Here is a 24,189-nt window from a genome sequence, read left to right on the forward strand (position 1 = left end):
CTAATGTTACTGGCATTGCGGTCTGTCTGACAACCCATACAGCATGCATGATTACCTCTAGAGATTCAGGCATCCATTTAATCAGAAGGAATTTGAATGCATTTTTCTATACCTCTTCTAAGACCTAATGAACAAACAAAAAATGACTATTACTTAATGTTTTTAAACTTAACTAATCTATCAGCACTGATATATATGAATGCCATATTTTTCCCCTCTTGCAAACATCTCCACCACAAACTCAAAGCAAGGCCTTCAGAAGGTGCATACTCACTCGCGGCAGTCAGGCTTCCCTTGCAAGTTCAGTGTCTGTGTCTCAGTGGACATCCATCAGCAATTGTATGTATTTAAATTCCACCCTTTTCTCCCACCCATAAAGGTTCAATCACCTGCCTTGAAAATGGATGTTTCATGACCGGCCATTGACAAATATATTTCAGATAGAACCATGCCCTGACCAGAGGCCCAACATCAAAGAGATCTGGGTGTCCTTGTTCATCAGCCACTGAAAGTAAGCATGCAAGTACAGCAGGCAGTGAAGAAAGCTAATGGCATATTGGCCTTCATGACAAGAGGAGTTGAGTATAAGAGCAAAGAGGTCCTTCTGCAGTTGTACAGGGCCCTAGTGAGACCACACCTGGAGTACTGTGTGCAGGTTTGGTCTCCAAATTTGAGGAAGGACATTCTTGCTATTAAGGGAGTGCAGCGTAGGTTCACTAGGTTAATTCCCGGAATGGCGGGACTGTCGTATGTTAAAAGACTGGAACGACTGGACTTGTATACACTGGAATTTAGAAGGATGAGAGGGGATCTTATTGAAAGATTATTAAAGGATTGGACACGCTAGAGGCAGGAAACATATTCCCAATGTTGGGGGAGTCCAGAACCAGAAGCCACAGTTTAAGAATAAGGGGTAGGCCATTTAGAACGGAGATGAGGAAAAACTTTTTCACTCAGAGAGTTGTAACTCTGTGGAATTCTCTGCCTCAGAAGCTCCATCACACCACCAAAAGCCCTAAAACATTACACTTCTTTTGCATTGTAAGCAAGCTGTTTTGACATGAAGAAATTATCATTCCCCCCCCAAGTATTTTAATATTTATTAAATGATCCTCAAAGAGTCACATTCCTCCCCATTTACCTCTCGATGATCAGCTTCTTGCTCTCTTGCGCAACGTGAGACACTTTCTCTTTCTTCGTCCTCCTCATCCCGCTCATCATTTCCACTGTGGTTTTTACAATAAAGCCTGTAAAGTAAATTATTTCACTCTCCAAAAACACTCATACTTGGCGTTCAGTTTTCTATATTCAAAATCTTATAACTCTTTAAAATGTCTCACGATAATTAGCAAAGCATCAATTTCTTCACTGAGACCAGCAAAGTGCAGTTAATTCCAGCCTATTGGAACTTGATAGATTTTGTGTACAGACAACTTGTAAAATCAGAATTTCTTCCAGAGAAAATAAAAACCCTGGATGCTGCAAGTTTGAACTGAGAGAGAAAACCTGGCAATACTTGAGTCAGATAACCCCCGAGAGAGAAATACATTTAACGTTTCAAATTAATAAACTTTTGTTAGAGCTGAGAAAATGAACATAAGGAGGTTAAGATGTAAGAAAATAGGGAAAGGATAACAAAGAAAAACACCTATAAGGGTGGGAGACAATAGACAATAGGTGCAGGAGTAGGCCATTCAGCCCTTCGAGCCAGCACCGCCATTCCATGCGATCATGGCTGATCACTCTCAATCAGTACCCCGTTCCTGCCTTCTCCCCATACCCCCTCACTCCGCTATCCTTAAGAGCTCTATCCAGCTCTCTCTTGAAAGCATCCAACGAACTGGCCTCCACTGCCTTCTGAGGCAGAGAATTCCACACCTTCACCACTCTCTGACTGAAAAAGTTCTTCCTCATCTCCGTTCTAAATGGCCTACCCCTTATTCTTAAACTGTGGCCCCTTGTTCTGGACTCCCCCAACATTGGGAACATGTTTCCTGCCTCTAATGTGTCCAATCCCCTAATTATCTTATATGTTTCAATAAGATCCCCCCTCATCCTTCTAAATTCCAGTGTATACAAGCCCAATCGCTCCAGCCTTTCAACATACGACAGTCCCGCCATTCCGGGAATTAACCTAGTGAACCTACGCTGCACGCCCTCCATAGTAAGAATATCCTTCCTCAAATTTGGAGACCAAAACTGCACACAGTACTCCAGGTGCGGTCTCACCAGGGCCCGGTACAACTGTAGAAGGACCTCTTTGCTCCTATACTCAACTCCTCTTGTTATGAAGGCCAACATTCCATTGGCTTTCTTCACTGCCTGCTGTACCTGCATGCTTCCTTTCATTGACTGATGCACTAGGACACCCAGATCTCGTTGAACTCCCCCTCCTCCTAACTTGACACCATTCAGATAATAATCTGTCTTTCTATTCTTACTTCCAAAGTGAATAACCTCACACTTATCTACATTAAACTGCATCTGCCATGTATCCGCCCACTCACACAACCTGTCCAAGTCACCCTGCAGCCTTATTGCATCTTCCTCACAATTCACACTACCCCCCCAGCTTAGTATCATCTGCAAATTTGCTAATGGTACTTTTAATCCCTTCATTCACAAAATGCTGGAGTAACTCAGCAGGTCAGGCAGCATCTCGGGAGAGAAGGAATGGGTGACGTTTCGGGTCGAGACCCTTCTTCAGACTGATGTCGGGGGTGGGACAAAGGAAGGATATAGGTCGAGACAGGAAGATGGAGGGAGATCTGGGAAGGAGGAGGGGAAGGGAGGGATAGAGGAGCTATCTGAAGTTGGAGAAGTCGACGTTCATACCACCGGGCTGCAAACTGCCCAGGCGAAATATGAGGTGCTGCTCCTCCAATTTCCGGCGGGCCTCACTATGGCACTGGAGGAGGCCCATGACAGAGAGGTCAGACTGGGAATGGGAGGGGGAGTTAAAGTTCTGGGCCACCGGGAGATCGGTTTTGTTAATGCGGACCGAGCGCAGGTGTTCAGCGAAGCGATCGCCGAGCCTGCGCTTGGTTTCACCGATATAAATAAGTTGACATCTAGAGCAGCTTCGTCTAAGTCATTAATGTATATCGTAAATATCATATCATATATATACAGCCGGAAACAGGCCTTTTCGGCCCACCAAGTCCGTGCCGCCCAGCGATCCCCGTACATTAACACTATCCTACACCCACTAGGGACAATTTTTACATTTACCCAGCCAATTAACCTACATACCTGTACGTCTTTGGAGTGTGGGAGGAAACCGAAGATCTCGGAGAAAACCCACGCAGGTCACGGGGAGAACGTACAAACTCCTTACAGTGCAGCACCCGTAGTCAGGATCGAACCTGAGTCTCCGGCGCTGCATTCGCTGTAAAGCAGCAACTCTACCGCTGCGCTACCATGCCGCCCTAAATAGCTGGGGTCCCAGCACCGAACCTTGCGGTACCCCACTGGTCACTGCCTCCCATTCCGAAAGGAACCCATTTATCCCCACTCTTTGCTTTCTGTCTGTCAACCAATTTTATATCCATGTCAGTACCCTACCCCCAATACCATGTGCCCTAATTTTGCCCACTAATCTCCTATGTGGGACCTTGTCGAAGGCTTTCTGAAAGTCGAGGTACACCACATCCACTGACTCTCCCCTGTCAATTTTCCTAGTTACATCCTCAAAAAATTCCAGTAGATTTGTCAAGCATGATTTCCCCTTCGTAAATCCATGCTGACTCGGAATGATCCTGTTTCTGCTATCCAAATGCTCAGCAATTTTGTCTTTTATAATTGACTCCAGCATCTTCCCCACCACTGATGTCAGACTAACTGGTCTATAATTACCCGTTTTCTCTCTCCCCTCCTTTCTTAAAAAGTGGGATAACATTTGCTATCCTCCAATCCACAGGAACTGATCCTGAATCTATAGAACATTGAAAAATGATCTCCAATGCTTCCACTATTTCTAGAGCCACCTCCTTAAGTACCCTGGGATGCAGACCATCAGGCCCTGGGGATTTATCAGCCTTCAGTCCCATCAGTCTACCCAAAACCATTTCCTGCCTAATGTGCCTAATGATAAGGTTTACTCTACAAATTGAGAGGGGAAGGGAAAATCGGAAGTGTCAGTATTACAGCATAGCAAAGGGGATTACAGAGGCATGAGGCAGGAGCTGGCCAAAATTGACTGGAAGGAGGCCCTAGCAGGGAAGACGGTGGAACAGCAATGGCAGGTATTCCTGGGAATAATGCAGAAGTTGCAGGATCAATTTATCCTAAAGAGTAGGAAAGATTCTAAGGGGAGTAAGAGGCACCCGTGGCTGACAAGGGAAGTCAAGGACAGCATAAAAATAAAAGAGAATAAGTATAACATAGCAAAGAAGAGTGGGAAGCCAGAGGATTGGGACTATTTTAAAGAGCAACAGAAGATAACTAAAAAGGCAATACGGGGAGAAAAGATGAGGTACAAGGGTAAACTAGCCAATAATATAAAGGAGGATAGTAAAAGCTTTTTCAAGTATGTGAAGAGGAAAAAAATAGTCAAGACAGAAGCAGGGGAATTTATTATGGGGAGCAAGGAAATGGCAGACGAGTTGAACCGGTACTTTGGATCTGTCTTCACTAAGGAGGATACAAACAATCTCCCAATGTTCTAGTGGCCAGAGATCCTAGGGTGACGGAAGAACTGGAGGAAATTCACATTAGGCAGGAAAATGTTTTGGGTAGACTGATGGAACTGAGGCTTTGGTCAAGAATAAATCCCCAGGGCCTGATGGTCTGCATCCCAGGGTACTTAAGGAGGTGGCTCTAGAAATTGTGGACGCATTGGTGATCATTTTCCAATGTTCTATAGATTCAGGGTCAGTTCCTATGGATTGGAGGGTAGCTAATATTATCCCACTTTTTAAGAAAGGAGGGAGAGAGAAAACGGGAAATTATAGACCAGTTAGTCTGACATCAGTGGCGGGGAAGATGCTAGAGTCAATTATAAAAGACAAAATTGCGGAGCATTTGGATAGCAGTAACAGGATCGTTTCGAATCAGCATGGATTTACGAAGGGAAAATCATGCTTGACTAATCTACTGGAATTTTTTGAGGATGTAACTAGGAAAATTGACAGGGGAGTGCCGGTGGATGTGGTGTATCTCGACTTTCAGGAAGCCTTTGACAAGGTCCCACATAGGAGATTGGTGGGCAAAATTAGAGCACATATTATTGGAGGTAGGGTACTGACATGGATAGAAAATTGGTTGACAGACAGAAAGCACAGAGTGGGGATAAATGGGTCCCTTTCAGAATGGCAGGCAGTGACTAGTGGGGTACCGCAAGGCTCGGTGCTGGGACCGCAACTATTTACAATATACATCAAAGACTTGGATGAAGGGATTAAAAGTACCATTAGCAAATTTGCAGATGATACAAAGCTGGGTAGCAGTGTGAACTGTGAGGAAGATGCTATGAGGTTGCAGGGTGACTTGGACAGGTTGTGTGAGTGGGCGGATGCATGGCAGATGCAGTTTAATGTGGATAAGCGTGAGGTTATCCACTTTGATGGTAAGAATAGGAAGGCAGATTATTATCTGAATGGTGTCAAGTTAGGAAAAGGGGACGTACAACGAGTTCTGGGTGTCCTAGTGCATCAGTCACTGAAAGGAAGCATGGAGGTACAGCAGGCAGTGAAGAAAGCCAATGGAATGTTGGCCTTCATAACAAGAGGAGTTGAGTATCGGAGCAAAGAGGTCCTTCTGTAGTTGTACAGGGCCCTAGTGAGACTGCACCTGGAGTACTGTGTGCAGTTTTGGTCTCCAAATTTGAGGAAAGATATTCTTGCTATTGAGGGCGTACAGCGTAGGTTTACTAGGTTAATTCCCGGTATGGCGGGACTGTCTTATGTTGAAAGACTGGAGCGACTAGGCTTGTATACACTGGAATTTAGAAGGATGAGAGCGGATCTTATCGAAACGTATAAGGTTATTAAGGGGTTGGACACGTTAGAGGCAGGAAACATGTTCCCAATGTTGGGGGAGTTCAAAACCAGGGGCCACAGTTTAAGAATAAGGAGTAGGCCATTTAGAACGGAGATGAGGAATAACTTTTTCAGTTAGAGTTGTGAATCTGTGGAATTCTTTGCCTCAGAAGGCAGTGGAGGCCAATTCTCTGAATGCATTCAAGAGAGCTAGATAGAGCTCTTAAGGATAGCGGAGTCAGGGGGTATGGGGAGAAGGCAGGAACGGGGTACTGATTAAGAATGATCAGCCATGATCATCTGAATGGTGTCAAGTTAGGAAAAGGGGACGTACGAGTTCTGGGTGTCCTAGGGCATCTGGATGTCCTAGGCCGAATGGCCTACTCCTGCACCTATTGTCTAAACCAAAAGCCACTTTCCAGTCATCTACATCTGGTGATTCAATTGCTCATCCAATATTTAAATGCTGCGAGTCTCTGCATTCTCTGTTTAGACAATGTGCTTCAGATTCAAGTACCAGCATTCAGAAATGCAAGGATGCTTGGCTGACCAGGTAAATTGAGGCTTTGGTCAAGAATAAGGACGCATGGGACAGGTATAGGCAGCTGGGATCAAGTGCATCCCTGGAAGAGTTTCGGGAACTAAGGAGTAAACTAAAAAAGGAAATCAGAAGGCAAAAAGGGGCCAGAAGACAGTTCTAGCAGATAGCATTAAGGACAATCCCAAGAGATGATATAAATACATAAGAGGGAAAAGGGTAACTAGAGAGAGAGTGGAACTCTTCTGGAATCAAAGCGGCCACCTCTGTGTGGAGCCACAGGAAATGGGCAAGGTCCTCAATGAGTATTTCTGTTCTGTATTTACCGAGGAGAAAGACAGGAGGATGGAAGAACTTGGGGCAATCAATGGAAGTGTCTTGAGAATTTGAGTATAGGAGTGAAGAGTCCTTCTGCAGTTGTACAGGGCCCTGGTGAGACCACATCTGGAGTATTGTGTGCAGTTTTGGTCTCTTAATTTGAGGAAGGACATCCTTGCTGTTGAGGCAGTGCAGCATAGGTTCACAAGATTAATCCCCGGGATGGCGGGACTGTCATATGAGGAAAGATTGGAAAGACTGGGTTTGTATTCACTGGAATGTAGAAGGATGAGAGGGGATCTTATAGAAAATTATAAATGGACTGGACAAGGTAGATGCAGGAAACACGTTCCCAATGTTAGGGGCGTCCACAACCAGGGGCCACAGTCTCAGAATAAAGGGGAGACCATTTAAAACTGAGATGAGAAAAAACTTTTTCACCCAGAGTTGTGAATTTGTGAAATTCTCTGCCACAAAAGGCAGTAGAGGCCAATTCACTGGATGAATTTAAAAGAGAGTTAGATAGAACTCTAGTAGCTAGTGGAATCAAGGGATTTGGGGAGAAGGTAGGCACAGTTTACTGATTGTGGACGATCAGCCATGATCATAATGAATGGCAGTGCTGGCTCGAAGGGCCAAATGGCCTCCTTCTGCACCTATTTTCTATGTTTCTGTGAGAGCAGTCAGTGTTACGGTCGAAGAAGTGCTGAAGGTACTATCGTGTATGAAGGTAGACAAATCTCGAGGTCCTGATCAGATATATCGGAAACTAGAGAGGAAATTGCGGAAGCCGTGGTTGAAATTTGAGAATCGTCTTTAAATACAGGAGAGATGCCGGAAGACTGGAGGGTGGCAAATGTTGTGCCTCTATACAAGATAGGCTGCAGGGAAAATGCTGGGAACTATAGGCCTGTGAGCTTAACATCTGTAGTCGGAAAGTTACTAGAGTATTCTGGCATTTGGATGGACAATGTCTGCTTAGGAATAGTCAGCATGGTTTTGTACGTGGATGGTCGTGTCTCACAAATCTGATTTGAGTTTTTTGAAGACGTGACCAAAAAGGGCGATGAGGGCAGAGCTGTAGATGTTGTGTACATGGATTTCAGTAAGGCATTCAACAAGGTTCCGCATGGTAGGCTGCTCTGGAAGGTTAGATCACATGGGATCCAAGGAGAGATAGCTGATTGGATAGAAAATTGGCTTCATGGATGGAAGCAGAGGGTGACGGTGGAAGGCTGCTTCATGGACTGGAGGCCTGTGACTAGTGGTGTGCCTCAGGGTTCAGTGCTGGGCCCGTTACTGTTTGTCATCTACATCAATGAGAACATGCATGGCAAGATTAACAAGTTTGCTGATGATACAAAAGTGGGTGGTTTTGCAGATAGTACAATACAATACAATACAATATATCTTTATTGTCATTGTACAGGGGTACAACGAGATTGGGAATGCGCCTCCCATACGATGCAATAATTTAATTAGCTAGTCAGTATTAATTTAAACAACCCAACAAAACAATTTGTAAGAGTTTTAGAACAGAATAAAGTGCAAGTAGATCTGTGCCGGATCACTGTGCGATTTGACCATCCGGCTCAGCAGGATTGTTCATAGCAGCTATGGCCCTGGGGATGAAGCTGTTCCTGAGTCTGGAGGTGCGGGCGTAGAAAGCCTTGTATCGTCTGCCTGATGGAAGGAGTTTGAACAGACTGTTGCAGGGGTGTGAAGAGTCTTTGTGGATGCTGGTGGCTTTTCTGAGGCATCGTGTGTTGTAGATGCCCTCCAAGGCTGGGAGCTGTGTTCCGATGGTCCTCTGAGCTCTATGGACTACCCGCTGAAGAGCTTTCCTCTCTGTCTCCGTGCAGCTGAGGTACCACACAGGGATGCCATGTGTTAGGAAGCTCTCTATGGTGCAGCGGTAGAATGACGTCAGCAGCTGTTGGGGTAGACCAGACTTCTTCAGTGTTCTTAGGTAGAATAGTCGTTGCTGTGCCTTCTTGACCAGCGCAGCAGTGTTATTGGACCATGTTAGGTCCTCCGAAATGTGAGTGCCCAGAAACTTGAAGCTGGACACTCTCTCCACACTGTCCCCATTGATAAAGATCGGGGCGTATTCCCCGTTATGTGACCTACGGAAGTTGATGATCAGCTCCTTGGTCTTGGTGGTATTTAGGGACAGGTTGTTATCAGAGCACCAGTCCGCCAGGTTCTGCACCTCCGCTCTGTATTTTGTTTCATCACTGTTGGTGATCAGCCCGATCACTGTTGTGTCGTCTGCAAACTTGACAATGGTGTTGGTGTCGAATGCAGGAACACAGTCGTGTGTGGTGTGCCGGTTCTCAGGGTGATAGTGGAGGACAGGTGCGGGCCCATTCTCACTGCCTGCGGTCGCTCCAGCAGGAAGTCCAGGATCCAGTCGCATAACGACGAGCTGAGGCCTAGCTGGTGGAGTTTGGTGATGAGCTTGGTGGGGATGACCGTGTTGAAGGTAGAGCTATAGTCTATGAATAGCATCCTCACGTACGTGCCCTGTCTCTCCAGGTGAGTCAGGACAGTGTGAAGAGCCAGAGAGATGGCGTCCTCTGTGGATCTATTTGCCCTGTATGCAAACTGATGTGGGTCCAGTGAGTCAGGGATGCTGGATTTGATGTGTGAGAGGACCAGCCTTTCAAAGCACTTCATGACTACCGGAGTTAGGGCAACCGGACGGTAGTCGTTCAGGTTGGTGATCTTTGCTTTTTTCGGCACCGGCACTATGGTAGCCGACTTCAGGCACTTGGGGACCGTAGCCAGAGATAGTGACAGGTTAAAGATCCTGGTAAATACCTCAGCCAACTGTTCAGCACAGTCCCTAAGTACCCTTGCCTTGAACTCCATCCGGGCCTGCAGCCTTGCGTGGGTTGACCCTTTGCAGAGCGCGTTGTACTTCCTGTGTGCTCAGTTGCAAGACCAGTCCCTCCGCCTCGGCTGGGGTTCTTCCACTCAAGGTGGTGTTGCCAGTTTCAAAGTGGCAAAAAAAGGTGTTTAGCTCGTTGATTAGTGTCATATCGCTGTGAGGGCAGGCAGGGCTGCTCTTGTAGCCAGTGATGTCCCTGACACCCTGCCACATGCTTCTGGTGTCCGTTGTGTTGAAGTGGTCTTCCACCCGTTGCCTGTGGGTGTCTTTGGCCCTTTTAATACCTCTGGTTGAAGATGGTTGTGAAAAATTGCAGCAGGAACTTGAACGATTGGCCAGATGGGCAGAGGAATGGTTGATGGAATTTAATGCAGAGTAATGTGAGAGATTGCATTTTAGGAGGTCTAACATGAGTGGGACCTACACAGTGAATGGTAAGGCTCTGGGGAGTGTTGTAGAACAATCTAGGAGTGCAGGTGCATGGTTCCTTAAGTCTAGTCGCAGGTAGATAGGGTGGTGAAAAAGGCATTCATGAAATTGGCCTTCATCCGTCAGAGTATTGAGTATAGAAGTTGGGAGGTTGCAGTTGTATAAGACGTTGGCGAGACCGCATTTAGAGTATTGTGTTCAGTTCTGGGCACCATGTAATAGGAAAGATATTGTCAAGCTTGAAAGGGTTCAGAGATTTACGAGGATGTTGCCAGGACGAGAGGGTGTGAGCTCCAGGGAGAGGTTTAGTAGGCTGGGTCTCTATTCCATGGAGCGTAGGAGGAAGAGGGGGGATTTTATAGAATAGATCGGGTGCATGCACAGTCTCTTGCCCAGAGTGGGGGAATCGGGGACCAGAGGACATAGGTTCAAGGTGAAGGGGAAAAGATTTAATAGGAATCCGAGAGGCAACCTTTCCACAAAGGGTGGTGGGTGTATAGAATAAGCTGCCCGAGGAGGTAGTTGAGGCTGGGACTATCCCATCATTTAAGAAACATGGATGGGACAGGTTTGGAAGGATATGGACCAAGCGCAGGCAAGTGGGACTAGTATAGCTGGGCCATTGTTGGCTGGTGTGGGCAAGTTGGGCCGAAGGTCTCCACACTGTATCACTCTATGCCTCTTTGCCCATTAATTTTGGGGCTGGCAGGCAAAAGGTGGAACCAGGTGAACAGGGAGATGGGCAGATTGAGCAGAATGGAGTGGGTGATAGGTAAAGGCATGAGGGGGAGAAAAGGATGGGCAGATGGAACCAGACAGAAAGAGGAGAGGTAGAGACTGAGGCTTGGAGGTGAGTAGAGGAAACAAGAAGATGCAGACATGGAATACGATAAGCAAAGAATGCGATCTGAAACCAGATAAGAAAGAGATAAAGGGAACCAGTTAAAGGGGAGGGGAGGGGGAAGGAGGGGGCAGAGAGAATGGGACAACCAGAAGGCAGGAGTGTGGGGGTGATAGGTAGAACCAGGTAAGAGGGTAATCAAAATGGATGATATATGTGGGGAAACCAGAAGGAAAGAGCACTGAGCAGAGAATACAGGTTACTTGAAGTTAGAAAATTCAATCCTCACATCATTGGGTTGTAAACTACCCAGACAGAATATGAGATGCTATTCTAGTTTGGTCTCTCCTTGGCTGTTGTGAAGGCCACTAACTGGTCAACGTGGGAGTGGGAAGGAGAATTGACATGTTAGTAATCAGGTAGTCAGGATAGGCATTGAGACAAAAGATAAATGAAAAAAGGGATCTTTATTCATATTCTATATGTAGTGTAGGAGAGTAGTGTGTTTGGCTGAACACACTATGGGAACTACACTCGCCCCCATCAGCAGGTGCAGATCCAGAGCCAGCAACATTATGGGGGACCCCTACCACCCCAGCAACGGACTGTTTCAGCTGCTAGGGTCAGGCAAACGCCTCCGCTGTCACGCTGTGAAAACAGAGAGGATGAGACAGAGTTTCTTCCCACAGGCCATCAGGACTGTTAACTCTCATATCACTAAGGGACTAATTTAATTTACTGTATTAATTTTTTTTGTGTTCATTTTTTTTTCTATTCTGTTTTGTAGTTTAGCACAATCCGCAGGCATTGCCACTTTCATTTCACTGCACATCTTGTATATTATGTATGTGACAAATAAACTTGACTTGACTCTACATTGTGAACAGTTCCATCCAAAACTGCAAGAAATTGTAGAAAGTTGTGGATGTAACCCAGACGATCACACAAAACAACCTCCCTTCCATTGACTTCATCTACACTTCATGCTGCCTTGGCAAGGCCACCAGCATAATTAAGGACTAGTCTCTCTCCTCTCCCATCAGGCAAGAGGTATAAAAGTGTGAAAATGCACACCTCCAGATTCAAGGATAGTTTCTTCCCAGCTGTTATCAGGCAACTAAAAGTCCTCCCATGAACTAGAGTGCAGTCCTGATCTCCAATCTACTTCATTAGAGAACTGTGAACTATCTTTCATCGGAGTCTATTGGACTTCAATGTTATATCTTGCACCAAGTGTTGTGCCAATGCACGACTTGATTGTATTCATGTATAGTCTTTTATTTGACAGATAAGCATGAAAACAAAAGCTTTTCAAGGTACCACGGTACATGTGACAGTCATAAACTAAATATTCATACGGATCATGTTATCCATTTATATGTGAGTTTACTATAAAATACTTATCACATGATGGTAGCACACAAAATTGGCAACCAATTGGAATACACTGATGCACAATGATATTTCACAATCATCAATGGAAATGTAATGGGAGAGAGATGCAAGTGGCAATAATAACAGCACAGAATAATAAATGTCACAGTATCCATTGGTAAAAGAAATTACAGGCAACAAGATTTTTATAAATAAGCTAACTAAGTATAACCTTTGGCAAGAGGAAAATGCATAATGATAAATAACTGTCACCAGTCGAATTCGGTACCTGTAGATGCCTCTGTCAAGATTCTCAATGAATTTAGCTCGATCTTCAACTGCACAGTGGTAATGGTAAGTCTTGATGCAAGCTTTAATTTCACAGCCAATAGTTGCACCTATTTGACTGCATAATGTACATTTCTGAAATTTAGAAAACAAACTGTTTAGAGCAAAAAATGAATTGCTGATAAGACAAATGAGCTACAAAGATACCCCAGCATGACAGACTACAATTGTTCACTGAATTCCTCGTAGTCTTTGTGTAAACAGTTTCAGTACTATTCAGTAAATTGTCTGAACATCAGAAGCAAACCATTTGATTATATCCTCACATTTAGTCATACAGAAGGAAACAGGCCTTTCGGCCACACTCGTCCATGACTCATTTAAGTGAGTCCCATTTGCCCTCATTTGGCATATATCCTTCCTGCTCAGGTCCGAGTCCTGATAACATCCTGGCAAATATTCTCTGCACTTTCCAGCTTAATGACATGCTTCATATAGTAGGGTAACAAGAACTGAACACAACACTCTAAATGTGGCTCACCAACAACTTGCACAACTGTAATGCAACATTCAAATTCTATACTCACTACCCTGACTAATGAAGGCCAATGTACCAAAAGCCTTCTTTATCACCCGATCTACCTGTGATGCAATTATTAGGGAATTGTGCAGTGCACTACTCAATCCCTCTGCTCTACAAAACTCCACAGGGCCCTACCTCACACTTATCTGCATTGAACTCCATCAGCCATTCTTCAGCCCACTTGTCAGAAGGTCATAAGTGATAGGAGTGGAATTAGGCATTTCTCTCCCTCCTAACCCCATTCTCCTGCCTTCTCCCCATAACCTCTGACACCTGCACTAAACAAGAATCTATCTATCTCTGCTTTAAAAATATCCACTGACTTGGCCTCCAACCTTCTGTGGCAAATAATTTCACAGATTCAACACCCTCTGACTAAAGGAATTTCTCCTCATCTCCTTCCTAAAATAACGTCCTTTAATTCTGAGGCTATGACCTCTAGAACTAGACTCTCCCACTAGTGGAAACATCCTCTTCAGATCCACTCTATCCAAGCTTAACACTATTCTGTATGTTTCAATGAGGCCTCCCCTCATTCTTCTAAACTCCAGCAAGTACAGGCCCAGTGCCGACAAATGCTCATCATAGATGAACCTACTCATTCCTGGGATTATTCTCGTAAATCTCCTCTGAACCCTCTCCAGAGCCAGCACATCCTTCCTCGGATATAGTGCCCAAAATTACTCACAATATTCCAAATGCGTCCTTACCAGCGCCTTATAGAGCCTCAGCATTACATAGAAAAATAGGTGCAGGAGGCCATTCGGCCCTTCGAGCCAGCACCACCATTCATTGTGATCACGGCTGATCTACAATCAGTAACCTGTGCCTGCCTTCTCCCCATATCCCTTGATTCCACTAGCCCCTAGAGCTCTATCTAACTCTATTTTACATTCATCCAGTGAATTGGCTTCCAATGCCTTCTGTGGCAGAAAATTCCACACATTCATAACTCTCTGGGTGAAAAAGTTTCTTCTCACCTCAGTTTCAAATGGCCTCCCCTTTATTTTTCCTGCATCTAGCTTGTCTAGTCCTTTTATAATTTTATACGTCTCGATAAGATCCCCTCTCATCCTTCTAAACTCCAGTGAATTCAAGCCTAGTCTTTCCAATCTCTCCTCGTATGACAGTCCCTCCATCCCAAGGATTAACCTCGTGAACCTACACTGCACTGCCTCAATAGCAAGGAGGTCCTTCCTCAAATTAGGAGACCAAAACTGCACACAATACTCCAGATGTGGTCTCATCTATACAACTGCAGGACTTCTTTGCTCCTGTACTCAAATCCTCTCAAATCCTTACTTTCAGTGACTGGTGTACAAGGACACCAAGGTCTCGCTGCACTTCCCCCTTACCTAATCTGACACCATTGAGATAATAATCTGCCTCCTTATTTTTTGCCACCAAAGTGGACAACCTCACATTTATCTACATTATACTGCATCTGCCATGTATCTGCCCACTCACTCAACCTGTCCAAGTCACCCTGCAACCTTCTAACATCCTCTTCGCAGTTCACACTGCCACCCAGCTTTGTGTCATCTGCAAACTTGCTAGTGTTACTTCTAATTCCATCATCCAATCATTAATATATATTGTAAATAGTTGCGGCCCCAACACCGAGCCTTGCGGCAGTCCACTCGCCACTGCCTGTCATTCTGAAAAGGTCCCGTTTATTCCTACTCTTTGCTTCCTATCTGCCAACCAATTCTCTATCCATGTTAACACCCTACTATGTGCTCTAATTTTGCTCACCACCCTCCCGTGTGGTACCTTATCAAAGGTTTTCTGAAAGTCTAGATACACTACATCCATTGGCTCTCCTTCATCCATTTTACTTGTTACATCCTCAAAAAATTCCAGAAGATTAGTCAAGCAGGATTTCCCCTTCATAAATCCATGCTGACTTGGACCAATCCTTTTACCGCTATCCAAATGCGTCGTTATTACCTCTTTAATAATTGACTCCAGCATCATCTCCACCACCGACGTCAGGCTAACCGGTCTAATAATACCCTGTTTTCTCTCTCGCTCCTTTCTTGAAAAGTGGGATAACGTTAGCTACCCTCCAATCCACAGGAACTGATCCTGAATCTATTGAACATTGGAAACATTGGAAAATGATAACCAATGCGTCCGTGATTTCTTGAGCCACCTCCTTGAGTACCCTGGGATGCAGACCATCAGGCCCTGGGGATTTATCAGCCTTCAGTCTACCCAATACTATTTCTCACCGAAAGCGAATTTCTTTCAGTTCCTCTGTCTCCCTTGATCCCCTGTCCACTAGTACATAACAGGTATAATAACAGGTATAACAGAGCTTTATTTGTCGTTCGGCACCGAACGAAACTACATAGCAGTCATAGAAAAAAAGAACACAAGACACATAACCCCAACACAAACGTCCATCACAGTGACTCCAAACACCCCCTCACTGTGATGGAGGCCTCTTGAAATAAATTGAGTTTGCTTTCTTTACTACTGATAAGGTCCCACACAGGAAATTAGTGGGCAAAATTAGAGCATATGGTATTGGGGGTATGGTATTGACATGGATAGAGAATTGGTTGGCAGACAGGAAACTAAAAGTAGGAATAAACGGGTCCCTGTCAGAATGGCAGGCAGTGGCGAGTGGAGTGCCACAAGGCTCGTCGCTGGGGCCGCAACTATTTACAATATATATTAATGATTCAGATGATGGAATCAGAAGTAACACTAGCAAATTTGCAGATGACACAAAACTAGGTGACAGTGTGAACTGCGAAGAGGATGCTAGGAGGTTGCAGGGTGACTTGGACAGGTTGAGTGAGTGGGCAGATGCATGGTAGATGCAGTATAATGTAGATAAATGTGAGGTTATCCATTTTGGCGGCAAGAACAAGGAGGCAGATTATTATCCCAATGGTATCAGATTAAGAAAAAGGGAAGTGCAACGAGTCCTTGTACTGAAAGTAACCGTGCAGGCACAGCAGGCAGTGAAAAAAGCTAATGGCATATTGGCTTTTATAACGAGAGGATTTAAGTATAGGAATAAAGAGGTCCATCTGCAGTTGTACAGGGCCCTGGTGAGACCACATCTGGAGTATTGTGTGCAGTTTTGGTCTCCTAATTTGTGGAAGGACATCCTTTGCTGTTGAGGCAGTGCAGCGTAGTTCACAAGATTAATCCCCAGGATGGCGGGACTGTCATATGAGGAAAGATTGGAAAGACTGGGCTTGTATTAATTGGAATTTAGAAGGATGAATTTAGAAACCATCGAGAGGGTGGATTCTTATAAGTACCTGGGTGATTCTACCTCAACAATAAACTGGACTGGACTGAAAATACCGATGTGCTATACAGAAAGGGCCAGAGCAGACTTTATCTGCTAAGGAGACTAAGGTCCTTTGGAGTGCAGGGGGCACTTCTAAGGACCTTCTACAACACGGTGGTTGCATCGGCCAAGGTTCCACATGGAAGGTTGATTAAGAAGGTTAAATCGTTGGGTATTAATAGTGAGGTTGCAAGATGGATTCAACAATGGCTGAATGGGAGATACCAGAGGGTAACGGTTGACAATTGTATGTCAGGTTGGAGGCCAGTGTCTAGTGGAGTGCCCCAAGGATCTGTGTTGGGTCCACTGTTGTTTGTCATTTACATTAATGATCTGGATGATGGTGTGGCAAATTGGATTAGTAAATATGCAGATGATACTAAGATAGGTGGAGTAGTTGATAGTGAGGTAGATTTTCAAAGTCTACAGAGAGACTTGGGCCTTTTGGAAGGGTGGGCTGAAAGATGGCAGATGGAGTTTAATGCTGATAAGTGTGAGGTGCTGCATTTTGGTAGGACAAATCAAAATAGGACGTACAGGGTAAATGGTAGGGAATTGAGGAATGCAGTGGAACAGAGGGATCTGGGAATAACTGTGCATTGTTCCCTGAAGGTGGAATCTCATGTGGATAGGGTGGTGAAGAAGGCGTTTGGTATGCTTGCCTTTATAAATCAGAGCATCGAGTATAGAAGTTGGGATGTAATGTTGAAATTGTACAGGGCATTGGTGAGGCCGAATCTGGAGTATGGTGTGCAGTTCTGGTCGCCAAATTATAGGAAGGATGTCGACAAAATGGAGAGGGTACAGAGGAGATTTACTAGAATGTTGCCTGGGTTTCAGCACTTAGGCTACAGAGAGAGGTTGAACAGGTTGGGTCTTTATTCTTTGGAGCGTAGAAGGTTGAGGGGGGACTTGATAGAGGTTTTTAAAATTTTGAGAGGGACGGACAGAGTTGACGTGGGTAGGCTTTTCCCTTTGAGAGTGGGGAAGATTCCAACAAGGGGACATAGCTTCAGAATTGAGGGACAAAGGTTTAGGGGTAACATGAGGGGGAATTTCTTTACTCAGAGGGTTGTGGCTGTATGGAATGGACTTCCGGTGGAAGTGGTGGAGGCTGCCTCGATTTTATTATTTAAGAGTAAATTGGATAGGTATATGGATAGGAGGGGATTGGAGGGTTATGGTCTGAGTGCAGGTAGATGAGACTAGGTCAGGGAGAATGGTCGGCGTGGACTGGTAGGGCCGGACAGGCCTGTTTCCATGCTGTAGTTGTTATATATTTGTTATATGTTATTTTCTATGGAGTGGTCTGCTGGAGCAGCAGCATCTTAGCGGCGGAAGGGAAGAGACTCGACAAGCTGGTCAGGAAGGCCAGCTCTGTCCTGGGTTGCCCCCTCGACTCAGTGCATGCGGTGGGAGAGAGGAGGATGATGGCAACGCTAACATCGCTGCTGGACAACAGCTCCCACCCCATGCAGGACACTGTCACTGCACTGAGTAGCTCCTTCAGTGACAGACTCCTTCACCCCAAGTGCATGAAGAAGAGATATAGGAGGTCCTTCCTTCCCGCTGCTGTGAGACTGTACAACCAGCACTGCTCCCAGCAGACGAGTCAACAATAACAGCACAGAAAACTGATGACAATTTATGTATCTTTTATTTATAATGAATGATCTCTTGCTCTCTTGCTATCCACTTTGCTGCTGTAACACTGTAAATTTCCCCGGTGAGGGACGAACAAAGGAATATATTACAAACGTATAAAATTATAAAAGGACTGGACAAACTAGATGCAGGAAAAATGTTCCCAATGTTGGGGGAGTCCAGAACCAGGGCCCACAGTCTAAGAATAAAGGGGAGGCCATTTAAAACAGATGAGAAAAAACTTTTTCGCCCAGAGAGTTGTGAATTTGTGGCCACAGAAGCCAGTGGAGGCCAATTCACTGGATGAATTTAAAAGAGAGTTAGATAGAGCTCTAGGGGCTAGCGGAATCAAGGGATATGGGGAGAAGGCAGGCACGGGTTACTGATTGTGGATGAACAGCCATGATGACAATGAATGGCGGTGCTGGCTCGAAGGGCCAAATGACCTCCTCCTGCACCTATTTTCCATGTTTCTATGATTGAATGGCAGAGTAGTCTTGATGGGCCGAAAGGCCTAATTCTATTCCTAAGACTTCTGAACATGAAAATGTTTTGATGATGATAATATAAATATTGACTGAATGGAAATAAAAACAATTATTAACTGTACAAGTTTTGTACAAGTTGTCTTAAAATACAAACCATTCTTTTGCCTCTTTTGATTTCTTGGATGACTGTTTTAATATCAAAATCACCAAAATCTTTTCTCGATGAAGTTGTGAGTTGGACAGTGCCAGAGGAAAATAGCTGAAATTAGAAGTACATTTCATTCAAATATTGCACAAGATGTAGTTACATTTAAATTAAAGATCTATGAGGATGGAAGTGCAGTTTATAGATTGTTTAAGTATTTGCAGTTCTTACAACAAAATCTTTATGAAATGCAAACAGTGGAAGTTCTTCACCAAAACCATATGAATTCACTGGTCGATGAAAAATTAATACAAAGAAATGTGAGGTGTTGCAATTTGTGAAGTTTAACAAGGGCAGGATCTACAGTAGGGCTCTGGGGAGTGTTTTAGGGCAGTGCATCGTGGAGTACATCGTTTCTTGAAAGTGGCGTCACAGTAGTAGTCAAAAATGCTTTCCTTTCGCCAAACTGAGAATCATACCTTTGCAGTCACTGCAGCCTACGGGTGTCAATCTGCCCCGCACCCAGTGTATGAGGAAGGATGTCCTTGGGTTGGAGGGGGTCCAGAAGAGATACAGCATGGAGTCAGGCCCTTTGGCTGACTGTCCATGCGAATTTTCCATCACCTATTCACAGTGGTTCTATGTTATTCCTGCCTATCTGCCTCAAGGCAGATGGACGCACTGCTGAGGCCCAGAGGAAACGCACTGCGCGCAAGGCCCGGGCTACCTCCACTTCCACTGCAGCACCCATCCACTTGTGTCCTACGTGTGGGCGTGCCTTCCGGGCCCGGATTGGCCTCACGAGACACTTCCGGACTCACAGTCACCAATCCTCCAACTAAAACCGAAGTCATGGTCATCTTCGAACCCGAAGGACAAACAATAACATATGTTAGTCCTACATCCACGCCCCCCACATTTGGGGCAATTTTACAGCAGCCAATTAACCTACAAACCTGCACGTCTTTGGGATGTGGGAAAAACCCAGAGCACCTGGAAGAAACCCTTCCGATCAAAGGAAGAACGTGCAAACTCCACAGGATTGAAGCTGGGTCTCCGGCACTGTGAGGCAGCAGCACTAACAGCTGCTTCGTTTGGCCACCCCTAGTTGCAGCAGTTCCTTTGACTTTTCCTGGAATTGAATGATTATGCAATTCGGCATGGTGCGAGTAAATTGGAAACACATACTTTCCCATGTACTGTCGTCAGATTTAATGCATTACTCTACCTACATCCTTTAGTGTGCTTTGTACATTAGTTGCTCTAATGTCTGCTATATGCAATCGGGACCCAAAGCAATTATAAAATAACAGAGGAAAACTGAGCTTTATTAGTGAGGACAGTCCCAAAATACACTGCAATATCTTCACAACTTCTGTTCCTTACCATGCATTTGTAATGTGCCGCAACTTTTTTAGCATTTGAGGTGTGGAGTTTTCCTCTGGTCTCATTTTCTTCATCTCCAGCATGGCAGAATCCACACTTTGGTCCTGTAATTGTGGGGCTGCTGCAGTGTGGAGATCGCTCCTGCTGCCAAGGGAAATAAAATGAAAACAATTATCTTTAAAGTAAAAAATTGCCTTAACTCCAAAACTAACACAATTAAAATGTGCGCCCAATGCACAGGGATTTATTTCTAGAAGATAATTCAAATGTAAAAAAGTATACTGAAGTTATACAGTGCCCTTCTCAGACCACACTTTGGGTACAGAACATACTTGCAACTTTCATATTAAGATCTCAGCTCAAGAATAATTGAACACATGCACCATTTTTCTATGGAAAATTGAAAACCAAGAGACAACCCGAGAAATAAAAAAGTCAAGTCAACAAAAGTCTGAATGGGACAGAATAATAAAGGATCTTGGAAACGTACGATTTTATTGTGCTGAAGAGTCTTCTTGTCCATGTTCCAGTTCTTGGCTGTTGTTGGTGTAGGTTACAAAACATTGCTTATCCACAAGCTAACCAAATTGAATACACCAAGGCTTTAAATCTGAGGCTATGACCTCTGACCCTACTCTCCCACTCGTGGAAACATCCTCTCCACATCCACGCTTGCCAGGGGTAGAGAACTTTAAAAACATTCCACCCACAGGGCTCAAGAAACAGTTGAGGCAGGAGGTAGTTGAGGCAGGGACTATCCCAACGTTTAAGAAACAGATATGTACATGGATAGGACAGGTTTTGGAGAGATATGGACCAAACGCGGGCAGGTGGGATTAGTATAGCTGGGACATGTTGGCCGGTGTGGGCAAGATGGGCCGAAGAGCCTGTTTCATGTCACTGTATGACTCTATGACTTGCACTTCCATTATACTCTCGATTAGTAACATGGGGCAGGTGTGTGGGGCAATGTAGTAAAGAGAAATTCTGTGTGGATGATCCATGTCAGGTTCTTCCGAGTGTCCATTAGTTCAGCAAAATCAATTCAGGTCAAGAAAATTTAAAAAACACTGAAACCTCTCGAAATGTTTCCACAGGTGCTATCAGACCCTGATTACTTCCAGGAATTTTTTATTCCAGACTAAGCACAAACAGCTAGAGCACAACAAAGACCGGAAAACATCCCAGCACAAATGTATAAATTATGATGAGCTAACTTGATCAAGTTTTTTGATGAGAAAGTAGAGAGTTGATGACGAGAATTTAGTTAATGTGATGCATATGAACTTCCAAATGGCAATGGAAAACAGCACAAAATATTTTTGATAGCAAGGCTGAAGGCTATAGTATTAGAGGTTGTGATAACATGGCTAACGAATCAGTTTCGGAACAGAAAATAGAGTCATGGTTACTGTTTTCCAGACTGGAGGAAGGTAGATACTGGTGTTCCCCAAGACAGCAGTCCGAAAAATAGCAATGAAATTTAATGCAGGAAAATGTGAAGTGATACATTTCGGTAGGAAGAATTAGAGACAAAATATAATACACCGCGTTAAATGGACATGGACAGGTGTTAAGGAGGATATAGGGTAGAAAAACAAGAAAATTAGATGAAGCTTAAAAAGCAAAGATTCATCCATAACTGTAACTTGTTTGATTGTGATCACATTTTAAGATGGACAAGGAGGGCTCGGAGTGCTTAAATACCAAGGAGTGACTGGCACCATTTTCCTTAAAGATGAGAATGGATGTGTCAATGGTATTTTAAATAATCAGTTCTCCACAGGGTTGGAGAAAGTGAAACAGAGAGCCAATAAAAGCAAGAGATTGAAGGTTGTTGGCAAAGGAACTAAAAGGCAGTATGTGGATTTCTTTCAATGTTATGATTGGTCACAATGTATAGTTTGTCAAGCTAGTGAAAGCACAATCAGTCAAAGGGAATTGGATCACAACTTAAGAAAATAACGGAAGACTGTGTGGTAAAGGGCAGAATAATTTTACAAACTACATTGCGTGCTAGAAAATTAACAAAAGGCTGAATGTGCTCAAAACACCTCTACCATTGTAGGTTATAAAAGAAAATTGGGTCATGGAGAATGAAATAAAGAGCAAAATGCATTAAACGCACTTCCTTCAAATATTATTTGATGATTCATTTACTCACATAGGAACTGCAACTCGTTTCATCTTTTCCTTGGGAGGACGCAGACATGTCATCATCAGACTCGACTTTTGAGTTAGGAAGTCTTCGTTTTCCTCTGGGTCCTCCCCGAACACCTCTACGATGACTTGTCGGACACATTGTCAGGTTTCCTGGGAGACCATCTCCATGGAATACATCAAAATCAATTACGTCACAATTAGAGAACAGCTGATTTCACTTCAAATCTTTCAGGTGCACAATTAATGTGCTACTTTTTCTGTGTATCTTCTCAAGACATGTCATTCAGAGGATAGCTAACCATTAGTTCTGCTCAGTTTATAGATGAGTGAACATATTAATGGGGCTGAGAATTTCCTCATTCATCAAATCAAAATTGACAATTAGGGATAAATGATAGGTTGAAATACCTTCCCAGTGTTGACTCCACCAGAGCACTAACCAAATACAGTAGCTAAACCTTAAACGGCCAACACTGCAGCAGGCATTGACATTTGTTTGAAATTTGAATTTCCTGTTTCCATTCTAGTGCAAAAAGCAGAAACTGAAATCCAAAAAGAAGCAAATGTCACAAAGTGAGATTGTGCCAGAGATGGCCCTCATGAAGTTAGATAGCAACCATTTCCCAATATGTTACCACATCCAAATGAGAACTGGTATGGGAACAATCCCAGCAGATAATACCACACAAGTACAACAGGTAGTGCAAGAGGGAAAATAAATAGTGAAGATTTAGTGTTAAATCTACAGAGAAATTGCAGATAACAAAAGTGCAAGGGACATGAGCAAGATTGGGAGATGGTTTGGATGATGGACTGTCCAACGTCCATGACTGCAATTTATTGTGCAGTTGTGCACAGCAGTTGCCCATTGCAACCCAAGAGAATATGGTGCATCTGGTAAATGTCACGGGGACACGCTGAATTTCCACAGCATCAATTGGGTCAATTTTAGTGACAATTAGCCTTTCTAATCAATGTAATGTTACACAGAAATCAACGTGGAAAAGAAATCTGGATTTAATTTAACAGATAACAATGAATTGTACCATTTTCACTGCAGCACTTACCCTCACTGGAATCCTCTGCACCTTCTTTATGCTTTTGGCAGAGAATCCTGTAGAGAAATATATTGAAGTGAAATGTATTGCATCTCACGAAAGAGTTAAACAAACATAAAGATAACAGGCCACCCAAAAGTGTAAGAGCAATGCATTCATTATACATACAAATATATCCCCCGAGATGGATCTTCCTTTATTTGAGCTTTATCAAGTTTTGCGCAATAGTAGTGGTAAGTTCTACGACAAGTTTTTACATCACATCCAATTGTCGCCCCTGGACGGTGACAGCATGAGCAGGTCTGTAATAAGGACAGGACAATGAAGACATGCAACCATCACTAGTGTCTCAGTGCAACAAATAAAGATAGATACCAATAGTAATAGTCTTAGCAGTAACAAGATTGGAAAAGAATACTCAGACTTGGTCTACTTTCTTGGTTCAATGAACGTGAAGACTATTGTGCCTAGCTGCATCACAGGTGTTTTAGGATGGGTAACCTTTCTTTAGTGGTTGTAAAATTTGGAACCTCTCTGCAAAACCTGGCAAGTCTTAGATTCTTGAGGTTTAGGGTTGGTTGGCGAGATGGGATCACTACTAATACTGTTGTTCTTTTTGCACGTCAGAAAATTGCCTACATATTCCTATTCTATCTGTCTTGTTGGGAGTGTGGATAATAATGGTAAATTGTCCGTGTGGTCATCAGATGTGAGAGAAAAACTTGAAGTAAAGCGGGGACAAACATTTCC

At 44.0% G+C, this 24,189-nt stretch overlaps 1 protein-coding gene across 5 annotated transcripts in view; it reads right to left on the bottom strand.

The window, feature by feature from the left end:
* phf6 (PHD finger protein 6) overlaps positions 1 to 24,189 on the bottom strand; it is a 50,443-nt gene that overhangs the window by 11,201 nt on the left and 15,053 nt on the right. For 3 of the 5 annotated variants that reach the window (XM_078432090.1, XM_078432094.1, XM_078432093.1), the window contains 8 exons: positions 23,608 to 23,741; positions 23,449 to 23,495; positions 22,383 to 22,543; positions 20,219 to 20,362; positions 18,842 to 18,946; positions 12,661 to 12,794; positions 1,142 to 1,247; positions 56 to 124 (listed from right to left, as the gene is read on the bottom strand). In XM_078432090.1, the coding sequence (XP_078288216.1) occupies positions 107 to 124; positions 1,142 to 1,247; positions 12,661 to 12,794; positions 18,842 to 18,946; positions 20,219 to 20,362; positions 22,383 to 22,543; positions 23,449 to 23,495; positions 23,608 to 23,741 (849 nt within the window). In that variant the 3' untranslated portion in view covers positions 56 to 106. The remainder of the gene's footprint in view (positions 1 to 55; positions 125 to 1,141; positions 1,248 to 12,660; positions 12,795 to 18,841; positions 18,947 to 20,218; positions 20,363 to 22,382; positions 22,544 to 23,448; positions 23,496 to 23,607; positions 23,742 to 24,189) is intronic. The other 2 variants (XM_078432091.1, XM_078432092.1) reach the window with 2 other exon arrangements.

This window comes from Rhinoraja longicauda, unplaced genomic scaffold, assembly GCF_053455715.1.
Source record: "Rhinoraja longicauda isolate Sanriku21f unplaced genomic scaffold, sRhiLon1.1 Scf000049, whole genome shotgun sequence".
Classification (NCBI taxonomy): Eukaryota; Metazoa; Chordata; class Chondrichthyes; order Rajiformes; family Arhynchobatidae; genus Rhinoraja; species Rhinoraja longicauda.